The sequence below is a fragment of the Limulus polyphemus genome, unplaced genomic scaffold (genome assembly GCF_000517525.1).
Source record: "Limulus polyphemus unplaced genomic scaffold, Limulus_polyphemus-2.1.2 Scaffold345, whole genome shotgun sequence".
NCBI classification, from domain to species: Eukaryota; Metazoa; Arthropoda; class Merostomata; order Xiphosura; family Limulidae; genus Limulus; species Limulus polyphemus.
The window spans coordinates 454,119-472,462 of record NW_013665955.1 but is presented as its reverse complement, the minus strand read 5'-3'; the positions used below and the strand labels follow the sequence as shown (position 1 = coordinate 472,462).

The 18,344-nt window shown below is 33.8% G+C and overlaps 1 protein-coding gene across 1 annotated transcript in view; it reads right to left on the bottom strand.

Annotated features, from left to right (window-relative positions):
• LOC106457553 (glutamate--cysteine ligase-like) overlaps window positions 1-10,772 on the bottom strand; it is a 43,478-nt gene extending 32,706 nt beyond the window's left edge. The window contains exons 1-6 of the mRNA XM_022383538.1: window positions 10,623-10,772; window positions 7,260-7,363; window positions 4,965-5,084; window positions 2,343-2,408; window positions 2,062-2,175; window positions 1,549-1,607 (exon numbers count right to left, since the gene is read on the bottom strand). Coding sequence (XP_022239246.1) covers window positions 1,549-1,607; window positions 2,062-2,175; window positions 2,343-2,408; window positions 4,965-5,084; window positions 7,260-7,363; window positions 10,623-10,772 — 613 coding nt within the window. The remainder of the gene's footprint in view (window positions 1-1,548; window positions 1,608-2,061; window positions 2,176-2,342; window positions 2,409-4,964; window positions 5,085-7,259; window positions 7,364-10,622) is intronic.
• Window positions 10,773-18,344: the final 7,572 nt, after the last annotated feature.

Genomic DNA, 18,344 nt, shown 5'->3' with positions numbered 1-18,344 from the left:
TTTCTCATTTTCCAGTTTTTTGTTTCTTTCTACTTGTTCTGCTTTCTCATTTTCCAGTTTTTTGTTTCTTTCTACTTGTTCTGCTTTTAATTTTCTCTCTCATTTTCCAGTTTTTGTTTCTGTCTATTTGTTCTGTTTTTAATTTTCTCTCTCATTTTCCAGTTTTGTTTCTTTCTAATTGATCTGTTTTTAATTTTCTCTCTCATTTTCCAGTTTTGTTTCTTTCTAATTGATCTGCTTTTAATTTTCTACTTCTATATTCTTGATTTCCTTTTAATGCTTCGTCTCTTTCTACTTGTTATTCTTTCCATTATTTCTCCATCTCCAGCACATTTTCCATTTTGCTGCATGTTCGTGTTGTCATCTTAGTCAAAGTTATATTTTATTTTCACTAAAATAATCCCACTCCTGACAACCAAGCGTGTTCCATAGCTAGGCAGGCTCCTACGAGTTGTTTGGTAAAAATAATAAAAATCCAGTCCACATAATGATAAAAAGTTTGTTTATTTCTTCAATAACATTTGCTACAGGCTACTTCACTGGTAGGTGTAACTTAACGAACAACGTTTAAGCAGAAATTCCACAAATATAGTACATTAACTGACAAATAAACGTACTTGCAGAATTTTCTTGCTAATTGCTCAATAGCAAATAAAAAAACAAGCTGGCTAATTCACTGATTAGCTTATCCATTGAATTACAGACAAAACTCAATTTTTAAAGTTATAAGTCCTCAGACTTATCGTTGAGCCACCAAGAAGCTTGTGTTGTGAAATATACTTATTAATAAACTTCTTTTAACTATTTTTTAAATAATAGTGTTATAATAATTTTTACTGTTAGGCGGGTTCTTTGGAGTATTTTATATAACAGAATAACTAAAAGTCCAATTAATCTACTTAAGGACAATAAAAATGTTTTATCTCTTAACTCAACTTCCACGATCAATACAATCACCATCAACATTAACTAATGGGAGTAACATTACTTCTAGATTACGTTTATCAGTAATTCCACTTACTTGCTAATTTTATCTCAATTTATTCGTTGAAATACAAGCTTAATATTCATAGTACTGAAGTAACCTAGTTAACAATAAGAGACAAGCTGACTAAATCATGAAAATGATAACTCAAACACAAACTCACTGTAAGTCTAAGTCGCTTTAAATTATTTCCTACACTTTCAAGGTTTCTCTATCAAGGCCGCTTATCACGTTATGTTAAATTCAGTGTTGAATCCAGACCTTACCACCGGGTGTAGGGATGTGAAGCTGAGGGAGATGAATTCAAATTCGATAAAACGGGAGACAAATGGAAAATACTGTACTATAATTAAAATACGTGACTCCACAGGAGGAAATTCCCTCTGCACACCCTTGAATTCAACACTGGTTAAACTTCTTTCCAGCTAAACAACAATATGCATTTCAAGAAACGACTAGATTAAAAAAAACAGCCTATAATAATATTTTGTGTATTCTATAAAACACTTAGTACAAATATAAATAAATTAAAAAAAATTCGTTTCTATTTTTAAATATCTTACTTGGAACATTAATTATAACTTTCTTTCTTCGACGATCCTGAATGTTGCGATTCATAGCTCTGAAACAATAACATAAAATTAATAGATTGGTCAATTACGCTAGAAATATTACTGTTTATATCAGCCAAATTTAATTTCTACACCATGGCCTCGATTTTGTTTACCCGAATAATTTATCAGTAAAATCGATTTGTCATGGCTCGAATGCGCATCAGTTTACTAAACAAAAAAGTCAATTACTTTCTGCAACAAGAGACACGTTACACATGTATTTAGTTTTGTTCAAATTCAATTAACAAAAAGATTTTTCATAAGTTAGTTCCAAAACCTATTTTATGAAACAGTCAAAATAATTTTTGTTTCAAGATGACGGAATGAAAGTGGGCAATTTTTTCCTTTATTTTCCACACATTAATTCACCAGAAAGTATCAAACTAAAAATATACCAAAGATACTTAATCATGTTTATATCTTCATTATAAATGTCCAAACTTACTAGGCGATTCTACTTACCCAAATTTCGGATGTTTACAAATAATTGTTTTACCACGAAAGAAAATGGATTCTTTGTTATTCTCATAAAGTGATACCTTGATCGCTGGATCCATAAATTCATCACAGCCTAGTCTTTGAAAGAAAAGATCTTTTTACAAAAAAAGTAGAGAACAGACCATGGTTAGACAACATAAACTTACTTATTTTTGGCTTTATGTAGAAAATCACAACACTAAATAATTACGTTTCAAAGATTTTAAAGTTAAGCCTAACAGTTTACTATTTTTCTGTATACTTACCTTGGGAAACTAGTTAAACTCATGAGAGATTCTTCTTGATACAGTGCTTGTTTTATTTCTTCTCTTCTATGTATGAAAATGAGGGGTTAATTATTTGATGCTTAATCTGAACTTCATTTAAACCACATAACTAAAAGTTTTAGCCACATTAATGAAACTAGGTACTGAAAAGAGTAAAGAAAATATAATAATTATGTATATATTGTAACGAATTTGTTATATATTTATTTGAATGTCAATGTGTGTTTTGATTGAGTTTATATTTAAAAACATGTCTAGCTTATAGTGTTAGATATGTATTGCGAAACTCCTGCCTATTCTCCAAAGTTGTAGAAGATTCTCGAGAGTAAGAATCAACTATATATGTGTGTGTACGTAATTGCTTAAATTTGTATTATTACGTAATCTGAATTTTCTAGAAAGCCTCCGCAGCATATAACTATAACCAACGCGACGCGCCAAAAAAAGAGCATCTGTTATTAGTTTGCTATAGTCAGTGTGCTATAAACTTCGGAAGCTATAACTGTGATTGCTATAACGCTTACCAATCGGAAAACTTCAGATATTTGACCAGGAACCTTTACAAAGTTCGAACATTACAAATCGTTTAACTTCAGTGGATTCTCATCGGACATTAGTATTTTTACGAAAACACTATATAACTTCAACGGTGGAAACCTAGCGTGTGTGGCCAAGGACAAAGCTAGCTTGCTTCCCGGCGAATCGTACTTACATCAACTCGTAATTAACTCGTTCATCGTAAACCCTCAATAAGATATCAAGGGAGTTCCAAAGTAGAAAGAAGATGTTATATTGTTTGTAAGTTTGTGAAACTTTTGTTTATAAATCTTTGTTTGTAATAACTATTTGAAATAATTGTTACAGTAAATTGTATTGTCGTACGAATATTTAAAACGTATTTGTGTTAAAAAAGAAAACTGTGTATCAATCTTGTTGGAAAATATTACAAACTGACTATGTATCGGCATTTATTTAAATACTAAATCCAAAGTACAATTGAACTAATAAATTTGAATTATCAGTTAACTCAATTTCAGACCATTTAAAATTCGAATACGTAACTATATATATATATATATAATGCCCAGTTGCATTTCTTTAGTGTTACTAGGACTTTCTTTTTTCATTAACTGGTAAATTTTAAAACCACATACACACTTGTAGAACAGAATACTTACTTGCATACGAAAAACAGACTGATTATGCAATGTGTTAGTCAACTGCTTGAGAACAATAAAGTGCAGAATAGTTATAATAACGTGGTTAGTCTGCCTAGCAATGGCTAGCGAAGATCTCTTCAAGTTTTAAAGAATATGATAGCCAGAGGCCAGTTCTTGTTAAATGGGACTTTTTTTTAACTAGCTGTTAAAAATATCTACAATTAGCGTCTCTCAAAAATAGAAGTCATGCGATTAGGAAAAACTGTAGTCACCAACCTCTTGTGACAGATAATTGTGCAGGCTTGTAAAATAAAACAAACATCATTTTGTGTTGCAAATGATCACTTGGTAAAAATTCCTTTATCCTCAATCACACTATGAAGGCCTTAAACAAACTATCATATAGAAGCAGCCAACCAATCTAAAAACGGCTAATCTCAAATGCAACAATTAAGTACAGCTCCTAATAATGGTTAGAGTGCAAACTGTAGACAAAGTGTTTGTTTGTTTCTTGGATTTGGCCAAAACCTACACGAGAGCTATTTCCACTAGCCGTCCCTAATTTAAAAGTGATAGGCAAGAGGGAAGGCAGCTAGTCAACACCACACACCGTCAACTATTGGGTTACACTTTGCCAACGATCAAGGCTGAAGGGGTGCACATTTTCAGCGACTAGTTCAATCTCGCGACCTGCAGATTGCGAGCTGAGCACCCTAACCACCAGGTCCCACTATGGATAAAGAATTACTGGAGGGTATGGCTGTGTTTCACTTTCTTTTTATTTCTTTTTTTTTTTTTGCTGTAGTGTAAATATGTATATGTGTTTATATGGGGAAAAGCACGCGAGACATTCATAGGCTGTTTACAAATTCCCAGAATGTGCTATTGTTCTGGTGGCTCCCGTTTTACCAGAGGTACCACAACATCAGATGATTAGTTTATACTTTTTCCACATAAAAATAAATGGAGCTTTCTACAATATGCATGTGTAGGAGTTCTAATAAAGTGACCAGGCAATCAAAAAATACAAAATACAGAGAGAGAGAAAAATAAACAATCCTAGTAACACTGAAGTATTGTATTTGTGCTGAGTATAAAATATGATTATGTAGCTTTAAGAAACATACCTGAAATAACTTTTTTCTGTATTTAACTGAGCCAATTTTTCCCCTTCGAAATTTAAATCTGTATTTTTACCTTACGCCCTCTTGAATTTCTAAACGAAACTGTCGCAACTATTTTAGTTTTTAGTTTAAAAAAAGTTAAGCGATTTAATAGTAATTTTTTTCCTTTATTATACATTTTCGGAAATAGCATATAATGTTTAATACCTTTCACCACTACATTGAAAATTCTGTTCTTTTGGACTACTACCACATTTTTTATGAGAATTATAAAATTATAATATATATATATATATAATTTAAGTTCGTATTTTTACCTAGTTCGCATGTTGCTTTCAACCATGTTCAATTCACAAATCAAACCACTGTACGGCTTAGAAGGCATAGCTTCCACCATATAAGCTCCAAATTCAGGACGCCAAAGAGAAGAAAGGTTACTGTCATGTATATAATAAATAAGATTATGACAAATTATATGAAAACAGAATACATCATACAAATAAATGGCACAAGAGCCTTTGAGAACTTTTATTAATTTTGCTCTACCCGTCCCTAATTTTGAACATATAGACAAGAGGGAAGGAAGCTAGTCAACATCATACAACGTCTAATCTTGGGCTACTCTAATTGAGTGATGGGATTTGACCGTGGTGCTTACAACACCTCACGATCTCAAAGTGCAAAGTGCGATTTTGCATATATAGAACGTGAATCGTGGATTCTCGCATTCACAGGCCGGTTCTCTTACTACTTGGCCACGCCTGGCCCTTTTTCCCATCAAAATTTCTAAAGCACCATAAATTTACGCTTACAAATACTCACCCAGTGTATAAGGTTAGACACTGATCCCATTAATGCTTCGTACAGATAAAAACAACTCTGAGTAAAGCCGATAGGCGTCATTGTTGATGTAATTGACTCTCATAAACACTTGTTTATTCACATTTATTCTTTTTTTTCTTTTTTGAAGATCAAATAATAACAGTAAAACTAATCAGTAAATATTTATGCTAAAGCAAACACGATTTTTGAAAGTTGTAAAATTTTTGTATAAGAATAGGACATCTCACTGCCCCAAAATACTGAAAAGAAAAGAAAAATGGTGAGAGGCCACAATGTATCTAGAATAGTCTTAGTGCATGTGAGATATACAATTTTGATTGGATATAGCTACATGTTAAGTAACCTAATTACAATAAGTTGAGACATATAACAAATTAAACAGTCTATAATAATTTGTAAATTAAATTTTATTAACATTCGCATATATATATATATATATTGTTACGACAGCGGAAGTCACGTGATGAGTTTCTAGAAGATTCACGAAGAGACAAGATGTACGCTTTTATAATATATAAGACCGCCAAGAAGTGACGGCAACAATGGAATTGAATTGCAGACAGAGACGGACAATTGAATCAAGCGCGGTAAAGTGCGTGAATCGTTCGCTGTGAATTATAGCGGTTGTTGAAGATAAACTGACTGTGGAAATTAAGTGTATTGCAAAGTTGTATTGAGAAAGAATAAACTAGTTTTATTTAAGAAAGGACTTGTATTGCTGAAGTTTTCCGGAAACAATTTCTACGGAAAATTAACCAACGAACAGAGACGTAATAATATATATATTTCATTAACACTTTAATTTCAAGTTCTTGTTACATATATTTGTATCTGAAGTATATTCCTTTTCAAAAAATTGCTACTCCATATATAGCTGGAAAAATAATTTAAAAATTTTCTACACTTTTTATATTTTTGTTCTTTTAACACAAATGTATAAATACTTTGAATTAAGCTAGTTTCGGATATAATTTTATTTGTTGATTACTAATGTTCTGTGTATCGATAACGGTAAAACTAATATTAAGTTTTCTTGTTCTTTAATATATTAATCCAGCATTTCTAGGGGCAAAGAAAGCGAAAATGCAAATATACGATATATATTTTTTTTCAAATAAATTTAAATAACGTGTTAAGGTTGAACTTTTTCAATTCTAATTACATCATATATTCAAAAAAAGAAAGAGGGTAAGCTTATTTCGCGTGCACAGAACATAATACCAGTGTTGTTTTATAATCTTAAAGGCCTAGTGGTTAACGTTTCGTTCGACTTTCGTGTTGTGAACACAATACGCAGTATTGTTCCATAATTTTAAAGGCCAAGAATGGTCTAGTGGTTAACGTGTTATCCGACTTTCGTGTTGTGATATGTCATTGAACACACACTCTGCACTTTCAGTCATAGATATGTACATACTAATTAATTAATATGTACATATATTTCCTTTCAATTAGACAGCGATAAACAATCTCTCTATTCAGTTAAAACATAAAGTACTTATTACTTGTTGCTTTTACTTGTGGTCAGCAGTTCTAAATTAGGGATTGTTAAGCCTGACTCTTACTCTTAGGGATCTCTGGCCTGGCCCATTTATCTCACGTGTTGCAAAAGAAACTGTATAGGTTGAAAGAAACCAAATACCATTTATAATGTTTCGTATTTTCTCTCTATATATGAACTTTAAGATAAAATTACTTCCTATTGACTGAAGTTTGCATTACACTGTCAAAAAGTATTATTTCAATAAAAGAAATAAGGATTAACATACCCTAAATTCTCTAACATATTCATATGATCCAAGACTTCTTCAGAGCGAAGACTTATACGTGCCATTTTCTTCTCGTGGTCAAACTTGATAATCATATATTCAGTCTGTAATATCACCAAATATAATTTAAGAATTACATATATCAGTTAAAGATTTCTTTTCTTTCTCACCAAAGATAAAACAAGAATATGCGAAACTGTTGTCCATAGCAAAGGGTACAGCCAATCAAAGAAAGAATTAGACCTGGACGTCACAGATTACTTTTTCAATTTTATTTTTGGTGAGAAAGAAAAGAAATCTGTAACTGATATATGTAATTCTTGGTCAAATATATAATATAATATAGAATAATGATTTATGCATAAGTTCTAACATTATTCAAACACCTAAATTATTTTAGGTTACTTTATAGATGATTGAAAGGGACTTAAAAAACCCATTAATAGTTTAAAAATGCATATTACTGTTAATTATTTAATGCTTTGCTAAACTGCCTAAAGTACCAAACTAATCAAAGTCTTTATTTGTTTGTTTGTTAAGCACAAAGGTACACAATAGGCCCACCACGGGTATCGAAATCCGATTTCTAGCGTTGTAAGTCCGCAGACATATCTCTGTGCCACTAGGGGGCAATCAAAGTCTAAATATGTTAAACGTTTTGGATTTCCAGTTCCTTATGTGCTTTATTTTAACAGCATCTCCAGATAACGTTTAAAGATGGAAATTAGGTAAAATAAAAACGCTGTATATCGTAAAAGTTGTTTTGATGGGTAAAATTCCAAAGCAAAAATGAGGGTATGTGACCCCCCGGTGGCTCAGCGATAAGTCAGAAGGTTTCTAACGTTGAAAATCTGGTTTAGACAGGCTAACTGACATTGAACTCAATAATTCACTGATTTAAATATCATCTAGTTTTCTTCTTACTACACAAAGCTTCTAGATGTTGCTCAATAATTACATAATGCATCTATCAAATAAACACCTAAATTAAAATATTACAAATATAGCTTAAAACACTGCCTCTTCCTGGATTGTGAAGTACCTTGATCAATCCTAATACACGAATAAAACAGTATACGAAACTGTCCATTTATCAGGTAATTTGGTTGGGTTTTTTCCGAGAGTTATAGTATACAAATTGGACTACCTCTTGCCCCTTATAATCATCTGCTGCCCTATCATTAGGGTTAGTTCTCCCTTCATAGACCATTAAGATAATCCACTGATGGCTCTATCCTTGCTGATCTTCTGTAAGTGATATTAACATGAATCTAAGCTCTTCAGCAGGTTGACTTTCCACTGGCAAAGTTTTCTTTGAAGTTACCCAACTCGCCATTCTTTCTTACCAACGTACTTCCAATGATGATCATACCTTTGGCTTGGACCACCTATTCTTCTGAATCCTGTAAACCAGATCACTTATTTTTTCCAGTATAGTACATGATTATTCACAACGCCTGCTTAACTTTGTAGTTTGTCTTTCCTTGTGGCGGGGATTGTACAACTATACCCAGTCAAATCAACGAAAGTCAGTCCTGTCAGCATTATCATCATAGTGAATTTTCATTTTATCACTAGTTGATTTAAGTCTTTCATGGATAAAGTAATGTATGATATCACTGATGTTCCTTCGTCGTTGTACATGTTTTGTGCAAGACCCTTCTGGGTGATTGTTCTTTGAATATGAGTACGGAAAGTCTAATGGCACTTTGAATTTTTCCACAAACATCAATGTAGCTTCATGTACTGATCTTTAATATACATATATATATCATAAATGGCAATGGAAGATCTTGATCCCACATTTTCTGATGTTCATCCACATAAATGACTAATTGTTTTTAAAGTGTACAGTTGTATTTATCCACCATTCCATTGGACAATAGATGAAGGACTGTTGTTCTGGGTTTTTATTCCAAGGTGTTGATACATTTCCCCAAATAAGTGTGATTCAAATCAAAGGTACATTCCAGATCTGAGTGAAGTTCTACAGGCACTCACAATTTTGAAATACATTCATTGATGAGTTTCCTTGCTTGAGTTTCTGCTCCATGGTTAGGAACAGCATATGTTTCTGGCCATTTCGTGAAATAGCCCATAACAACCATGATGTATTTATTGCAACTGTTATTCTGTGGTAGAGGATCAAGCAAATTGACAGAAACTCTCTGAAGTGTCACTTCAATACAATACTGCTGTAGCTTCCCATATTATTCATTCATGGACCTTTTTACTCACAACAAGTTTCTTCTTTGTCTTCAGCAAATTTTACATCTCGCTTCGTGCTTTTGCTGTTGTTGTCTTGAAGTTTAATCAAAGTTCTATTATATATTCACCAAAATAATCCCACTTCTCGTACAAGTGTTGTTACGTGTTCTCTCGTTGGGCAGGTTATTTTGGATTACTTGTTACAAATAATTGAAGTGCACTTCACATAATGATAACAAATTAATTTATTTATTCAATAATGTTTTATACATGCTACGTTCACTGGTAGGGCTAACTTCAAAAATAACATTTCAAAAAGTTCTGAAACTAAATTATGTCTAACTCATAAATAAATTTACTTGTAAAGTTTCCTCGCTAATCAATCGATAACAAACACAAAAACCCACTGACTAATTAGCTTATCCTTTAAAACACGGACGAACAGACTCACTGTCTATCTCTTTAACTGACACAGATTATTTCATTAACTCAATAATTCACTGAATAACTGATTTAAACACAATTTAACGTTAGAAACCGGGTTTCGATACCCGTGGTGAGCAGAGCACAGATAGACCATTGTGTAGTTTTGTGCTTAACTTCAAACAAACAAAATAAATACAATTTAGTTTTCTACTAACTACATGAACCTTCTTGAGGTTGCACACCATTACGGAATGTTATTCTCCCTCTACAAAACGTGTAATTTCAATGAAGAAAAGAAATAATCTATGAATGACGTATAAACCTAGCCACTACATCCTCTGTCGTATACTACTTACGATGAATTCACAGCTCATAAGTACTGTTTGGGAGAGGGAAACAAATAGTTTGTTTGTTTTAGAGCAAAACCACATTGGGCTATCTGTTGTGTCCACCATGGGGAATCGAACCCCGTATTTTAGCATCATAAGTCCATAGACTTACCGGTGTCTCACCGGGGGTCAAAGCAAATAGAAACATCAGGCCTTCTACTATGGTGGAATTTTAACAACTTTTAGGTTTTGATGCATAACCCTTTACTCACCACCAATAGCCTAAAATACTTTAGGTTTCTACGTCATTCACGGAAGTTTATATTTTTATCACTGAAATTATGTGTTTTGGTGAAGAAATGAAATAACAAATAAGAATTTGATAATTGTATAAACTAACCTCATCTCCCCACTTCAAAACGTCATCTCCACGGTTCCTTTGCTTGTTAAAAAGTTTGATGAACTGCAGAACGCCCTGGCGTCTAACATGGTCAACCCATTTTTTTGTTTCCTGCCAACTAAGAGGGGTACCTTCGGTTAATAATCCCATCGTGGTTAGCAATACCCTACTAGTTTTCTGAGAGAATCTTCGCGCAAGTTATATCTTTTACTTCCCAACAAAAATGCATCAAACACGCCTGCGCAGATTTCGTACCAGCCCATTAAGAAGCCGCATAGCAATAAAGAACCAATGCAGAACTTTCGTGTTATCAGTTCTTTCTCACATATTGCTATGGACTTTTTTGCACGCTCGGTGAAGTTCGCCCCCGGTGGCACAGCGGTATGTCTGCGGACTTACAACGCTAGAATCCGGGTTTCGATACCCGTGTTGGGCAGAGCATAGAATAGCCCATTGCGTAGCTTTGTGCTTAATTACAAACAAACCGTGAAGTTCTTGTTTTTAATTTCGAGAAAGTAGTTTTTAAGGTACTCAGTAGAATATTGTTTTAGCCCCCATTTTATTATGTCTTTTATTTGATCGTGACTGAGTTAATAGCAAATATTTGTTTTTCAGTACAAAAATGTACAGTTTTTGCTTTTTTTATTTCCACAATACATATAAGTTTCGATGTCGAAAAGTAAAGAAACTAACAATATGAATTCGTTTCTTCGCCGTATTTTGTACTTTTGACTTTGAAGAATTATTAACGTTATCAGTCTGATCTGCAGGTTCGAATCCCCGTCACGTTAAACGTGCTCGCCCTTTCAGCCGTGGGGGCGTTGTAATGTTACCGTCAATACCACTATTCGTTGGTAAAAAGAATAGCCCAAGAGTTGGCGGTGGGTGGTGATGACTAGCTGCTTTCCCTCTAGTCTTACACTGCTAATATAGGGACGGCTAGCGCAGATAATCCTCGTGTAGCTTTGCGCGAAATTAAAAAAACAAACAAACAGACTAATCTAGATGCAAACGTTATAACAAATGGTAGAAAAACAATATAGAAATTACTCATTACAATACACTAATTACTTCAATTCATTTATACAAATGACAAAAAGTTCACAACAAACACTGTCATGTCTCTCTTTGTAGAGGTGAAACGTCATCATAATAAAACAGTTTGTAATTCACCAATTTGAAGTTAATTTTAGAAGAACAAACAAACTCATCCACTTATTTCATCTGTGACTTTTCTAATCATAAACGTCTTCATTTTATACAATCCTTTACTAACTAATCCTCTCAAATACCCACCCATGCAATTATATGATTAATCATACATTTAACTACTCTTTTTTTTTAACCCGTAAACGACAGTTATGTAAGGTAAATATCTTGGTAATAATAAAAATTTAAATAAATAGGCATTGTTTGGAGAGAAATCAAATGCCGAATATCGTTTTTCGAAATTTGACCCCAAGGGTTAAGTGTTAAGCTTCAGCTCTGGTACAAAATTACTTTCTGTTAGGTCCCCCAGTGGATCAAAGGTAAGTTACGGACTTACAAGACTAAAATTCGGAGTTCCATTTCCCGTGTTAGAAATAGCACAGATAGCCTGTTGTGTAGATTTACTCAAAACACACATTCTGTTGGCCCGGTGGTTAGGGCGCTTAACTCTAAATCTGTGGGTCGCGGGTTCAAATCCCCGTTACATCAAAAATGCTCGCCTTTTCAGGCGTGGGAGCGTTATAATGTTACGATCAATCCCACTACTCGTTGGTAAAAGAGTAGCCCAAGAGTTCGTGATGACTAGCTGCCTTCCCTCTAGTCTTACACTGCTAAATTAGGGACGGCTAGCGCAGTAAGAGAGACGTTTTAAGTCACATGTTACTTATTGCTTTTTGATAAAAACAAAACAACTAAAATAGAAAATAAAATGCTATTTAAATAATCAAACCCAGTGGAGACGAATAATTTTATTTCTATGTATTTTTCAACTTTATATGACCACTTTTATAAACATCTTACTCTTCATCGCACGTTTACATCTGCTAGTAATAAAATATTTCGGAAAGTTTAGGTTACTTTTTTGCAAGGCCAGTCAGAGAGCAAGGCTCCTGGGAAGGAAAAGAAGAACAAAAATTAAGGAAAAAGACACTCACGCATCTTAGATTTGATAATAAAAAATTACTCCTTTCATAAAATCTGACGATAATTGAAGGAAATACTGCATCAAGCATCACAGGACCAGAAGAACTGACTAGTCAAAAATTCAATATGTTATCTGTCTGTTTGTTTTGAATTTCGCGCAAAGCTACACGAGGGCTATCTGCGCTAGCCGTCTTTAATGTAGCAGTGTAAGACTAGAGGGAATACAGCTAGTCATCACCGCCCACTCTTTTACCAACGTATAGTGGGATTGACTGTCACATTATAACATGAAAGGACGAGCACGTTTGGTGAGACGGGGATTCGAACCCGCGATTGCGAGTCGAGCGCCCTAGCCACCTGGCCCGCCAATGTGTTGTCTTACAGTTTACTAATATGTATTTCAATGATATAACTCTCATCAAAATTGTTTTCAGAGATTTTTTTTGTTATGCCTACTTTAAATGCTAGTGATGATGATACTGGTTGGATGGGGTGAGGTGGGAAAAGGCATAGGTAAAAACATAAGGATTATATTTGGAAAAGTAAACTTTGAAAGAAAGGAAAATTATGCAAAACCTTTGACTGATAGAAGGCACATGGGAGACCAAGGTCCGGCATTCTTTTGACGGGTACTGCTTTTCTGTAATGGCAAAATGCACAAGATGCTGATTGTTTAAAAATAAACTTCAATACTAGTTAGAATAGGTTTTGATTTTATACCTTAAAAACATTGAAATTGCTTAAAAAAATGGAAATTTTCGTAGTCACCGGTAGTCGTGAACAGTATCAGGGCAAGTGTCCAGATGTATCCGGTACAGCTAGTTTTTTCCATTCTCCTTGGTAGGTAATAAAAACTCTTATAACGCTATAAATTGGGGTACTATACCTGCGATAAGCACAACGAAGATAGCCAATTGTGTGTGTGCGTTTTTTTGTTTGTTTAAGTAGGCTTTTACCAGCATTAGTCGTGAAATCTTGATCTTATCTATTTAAAATTTTTGACCAGATGATTAATCCTTATGGCCGAACAGCCCTTTTCAGTTGCATGCTTTAAGTGGTTGACTTTGAGTAAATTTTTATTTGTGTAGTATACATCTGTCTAGAATGGGGCAGTCTGTCAGCAAGTTTTCGAGAATAGTTCACACGTATGTTATTAAACACAAAGCTACACAATAGGTTATCTGTGCCGTGCCCACCACAGGTATCAAAACTAGTTTTTTTAGCACAATAAATCATCAATTTGTTTTCAAGTCAGTCAAGAAGGTTTTTGTTCGTTAGTGTATTTGTTTTCTAATCGTTAGCTGTGTTTTGTATTGCGTAGAAACAGTGGTATGTTCCAGAAAGTGATCTTACTGTGGGTTGTTTCATTCTTGGTATTAGTTCCGAGAAGCTAGAATTATTTTATAACTAGCATAAAATACTGATGCTCTGTTACGGGATTCTAAGGTCCCCCTCATGACTCACAGAGGCTTCAACGTACCAGTCAATCATCTCAATTACTTCTATAACTACTCTAATTATTTGTCTGTTGCCATTTCCCGAACTTAATTCAATTCTTCTTAAAAGCAAATAGTTTTAATTTAGCTTCTCAGATTAGTTTTTTTTTTTAATTCCTGTTTTTATTTAAATTATCTTTATTCTACATAATTCTCCAATTCATATTTTTCTTCCCGTGTTTGTATTGAAAAAATATAGAATTTGGCAGAAAACTTCCACATATTATTTATTGAGAATTAGAAAAATTTATACTTTTCTATAGACCTTCTGGAAGTAAAAAAAATGGCCCAAATGTTTTTTTTAGTCAAATCTTAAAAAATAATACCTCAGAATCACCTTGGTATGCGTGAAGTTTCAGATCTCTAGGTTCCTTCCTCTTGGAGTTACGGCGGTTACATACACACGGACAAGTTCTTTTATTACTATAGATTACGTAATTTGTATTTTTGCTCTTCTGTTAAGGTGGTGATTTATAGTTTCTTTGTTGGGCAGTGAAATAATTCCTATTACTCATAGTCCAGTGGATACAAGAGTTTACAACCTTCATCGATTTAATTTTTTGAAGTAATCTTGTAAACTCCTTGCTTTTTAAGTTTCGGTTTTATTTCTGTAGCAGATATTTTGGTGCTTACTATGCGGAGAAAAACATTTTATGATATTTTCTATACTAGCTGACGAGTTAAATTCACCATGCTGTCAAAAATGTACTTCTACAGATGTCATTTGACCCTTGGCTCCATCCTTTTTTTATGGTCTTTTTTCTTTCATCAAATTGTCTGTTTTTTGTATGTGTGTGTGACAAGGAATAATGTGTTTGCAGTTTATCAGAAAAAAAGAAGCTTAATCAAACGTGCCTTTTCCTTTCTTACATTTCCGGTAATTTCGCGTCCTACCACCAACAGGATGCTGAAAGATTAACAGTGCATCGAGGAATCCTGTTCCATTTTCTCCTTTCTTAAATAGGGTTGGGCTTAAAGTGATTGGTTAAGAGTCCAAATGCAGTTCAAGTTGATGAAAACTACCAATTACATGATGTATGAAACTTCAAGTAACAACAAAACCGCAGGAATCTATTATCAGCAAAACTTTCTTTGCATCAATTTCTAATCCAGTCAATGTAAAATATAATTTTAGATTATATTTAGAATTAAAAGTGGAAGTTGATAGTTTGTTGGCCATCCGAATCTCTGGAAATTCTTAAAAAACTATAGTATCATTCTAAATAAAGGTTCTGGTCCGGGTATTAATGAGTGTTTAACAGAAGTTTATGTTGTTGTTTTCTATCAAAGTACTGTGCCGTTTTTAATATTTATGTTTGCTATCATGGGGCTTTAATGACGGCATTACAAACTACAATACAGTATCATAAATGAAAGACGTCACGTTTAACATCTCATTTAGTCCAGTGAAAGTTTGAAGTAGCCTTACACTGGATGACCCACAATGGTTCTTTGTTGATTTTGTATCTTTAACGTACAATCAGAAAATGGAGTATGCCAAGCTGGAACCCGTGAGCATTTTCAAATAATGGCTAGTTTCCAATACTCTAAATTGTCGCTTGGGAATTCAATAGGGTAGTTTTTTTTTGGCGTGTGAATTATTAAGGTACAATCAGAAAATGGAGTATGCTAGGCTGGAACCCTTGGGCATTTTAAAATAATGGCTAGTTTCAAATACCTTGAATGGTCGCTTGGGAATTCAATAGGGTAGTTTTTTGGCGTGCGAATTATTTGGAAACCTTGTCGATCCCTACTAAGTATTCCCATGTACTTAATAATGAACATCCTGGCAAAGTGAACCTTGCACATTACAATTTACCAACTCTAGTATAGGTTCTGGAGCAGGTAGTATGGCAGGTGGAAAAATTACAGAATTAACTGGATCCTTCGACTATCCGAATAATGTACGGTCAATGGGTGAAGGACTGGTTTCTAATGCATGTTTCCATATACATGCTTGCAATTATGTTTTCACTTCGTTCACGTGGAATGTTTCATCAGTGGGAGCTAAGGACTTGAGGTGATCAAACACTGATTCGTTTGATGTTGGCTCTTGAGCTGTTATTCTACTTGAACATGCAAGTTGTACTGAATCTGGAGCCATAAGTTTGGTTTCACAACAGTAATACCAAGCATCCACTGCATATAAGTTGCTGACTGATCCTTGTACTCTCACCGACACCTAATGTGCCCACTGATCCTCATGCAAACCATATGAATCCAATATGACTTCTTTAAATGATTTATGGTGTCCACGGTCTGCTGTGGTCCTAACAAATATGACTTCTTTAAACAGTTTATGTGTCCATGGTCTGCTGTAGTACTCACAAATATGACTTCTTTAAACAGTTTATGGTGTCCATGGTCTGCTGTAGTACTCACAAATATGACTTCTTTAAATAGTTTATGGTGTCCACGGCCTGCTGTGGTACTCACAAATATGACTTTTTAAAATAGCTTATGGTGTCCACGGTCTGCTGTAGTACTCACAAATATGACTTCTTTAAACAGTTTATGGTGTCCACGGTCTGCTGTAGTCCTCACAAATATGACTTCTTTAAATAGTTTATGGTGTCCACGGCCTGCTGTGGTACTCACAAATATGACTTCTTTAAACAGTTTATGGTGTCCATGGTCTGCTGTGGTCCTAACAAATATGACTTCTTTAAACAGTTTATGGTGTCCATGGTCTGCTGTAGTACTCACAAATATGACTTCTTTAAACAGTTTATGGTGTCAATGGTCTGCTGTGGTACTCACAAATATGACTTCTTTAAACAGTTTATGGTGTCCATGGTCTGCTGTAGTACTCACAAATATGACTTCTTTAAATAGTTTATGGTGTCCATGGTCTGCTGTAGTACTCACAAATATGACTTCTTTAAACAGTTTATGATGTCCATGGTCTGCTGTAGTACTCACAGCTACTCACTTTTGATGATGTGGGTGCTACTTCTCGATTTGATACAAATCTCTACAAAACAAGCAATGTGCTTTGAAGTAAAAATTTCGAATATTAGAACGACAATTCAGTTTTTCCTGAGAATCTGGTGACAGATCGAGTGTCCATTTTTCCTAGTCTCCTAAAGTGCAATTCTGAAGTATATTATGATACACAGTTTTTGTGACAGTGCACAGTGTAATTAGGGTCAACACAAAAGTTTCTGTCTATATGTGAATGCAGGTTATCATCTCTAACCTTGCTTGCTTCAATAATATTTGAGATTCATTGTTGTGTGCAAATCAAGATAGGTTGGTTTGGATTAGAGCAAGCACTCATTCATGACGTTTGTGTTCCGAAAATACATTAAACATAAAGTTAGGCCATGGGGTATACTTAAGAAATGCTTAACCTTTACTAGATTTATACTTTCAAAAGTTTCAGTTGAAGTTAACATACATGCCATACTCAATTTGTTAGAACAAACAGGATACTAATTATTTTAAATATTCAACTTTGAAGACAAAATAAAAAGAAGCATACAAGTTTAATTTATCATTTAAGAAAGTTATAGTAAATACAGGTCAATCAAGCACTGATAATACCTGTTCTTTATATAATCTTAGCTGATTAATTACTGTTTATATTTTTACTGCATATTTTGTCAGACTTGCCATAAGAGTATAAAACAGGTCTCCAATCAATAAAATTATGCCACCAGTAGACTTAATGACCCCAAAAATCTATAAATGGAAAGTTTATTCAACATTCTATCATTTTTAGTTGCTGAAATATGACATTTTGTATCTATACAATTACACTTGAAATGGAGGAGGTGTTACCATGGAAATGAGCCATTACTTAAAAATAGCCAAAGGTGCAGCCTGGCATACTCCATTTTCTGATTGTACATAGTTTAAAGATACAAAATCATTGTGGAACCTCCAGTGCAAGGTTAGGTAAAAAAACCTACTTTCGCTGCCAGACTAATTTTTGTTTGTGACCAAAATAAATAATTCATATAAAATATTATTTAACTTTGATATCAATTTTATTCTGATTGTGCCAAAGAAAATACTCAAATAAATGGTTCATTTCACTTACAAACCCTTCCACCACAAAACAGATATACAATCAACCTCAGGATTAGTT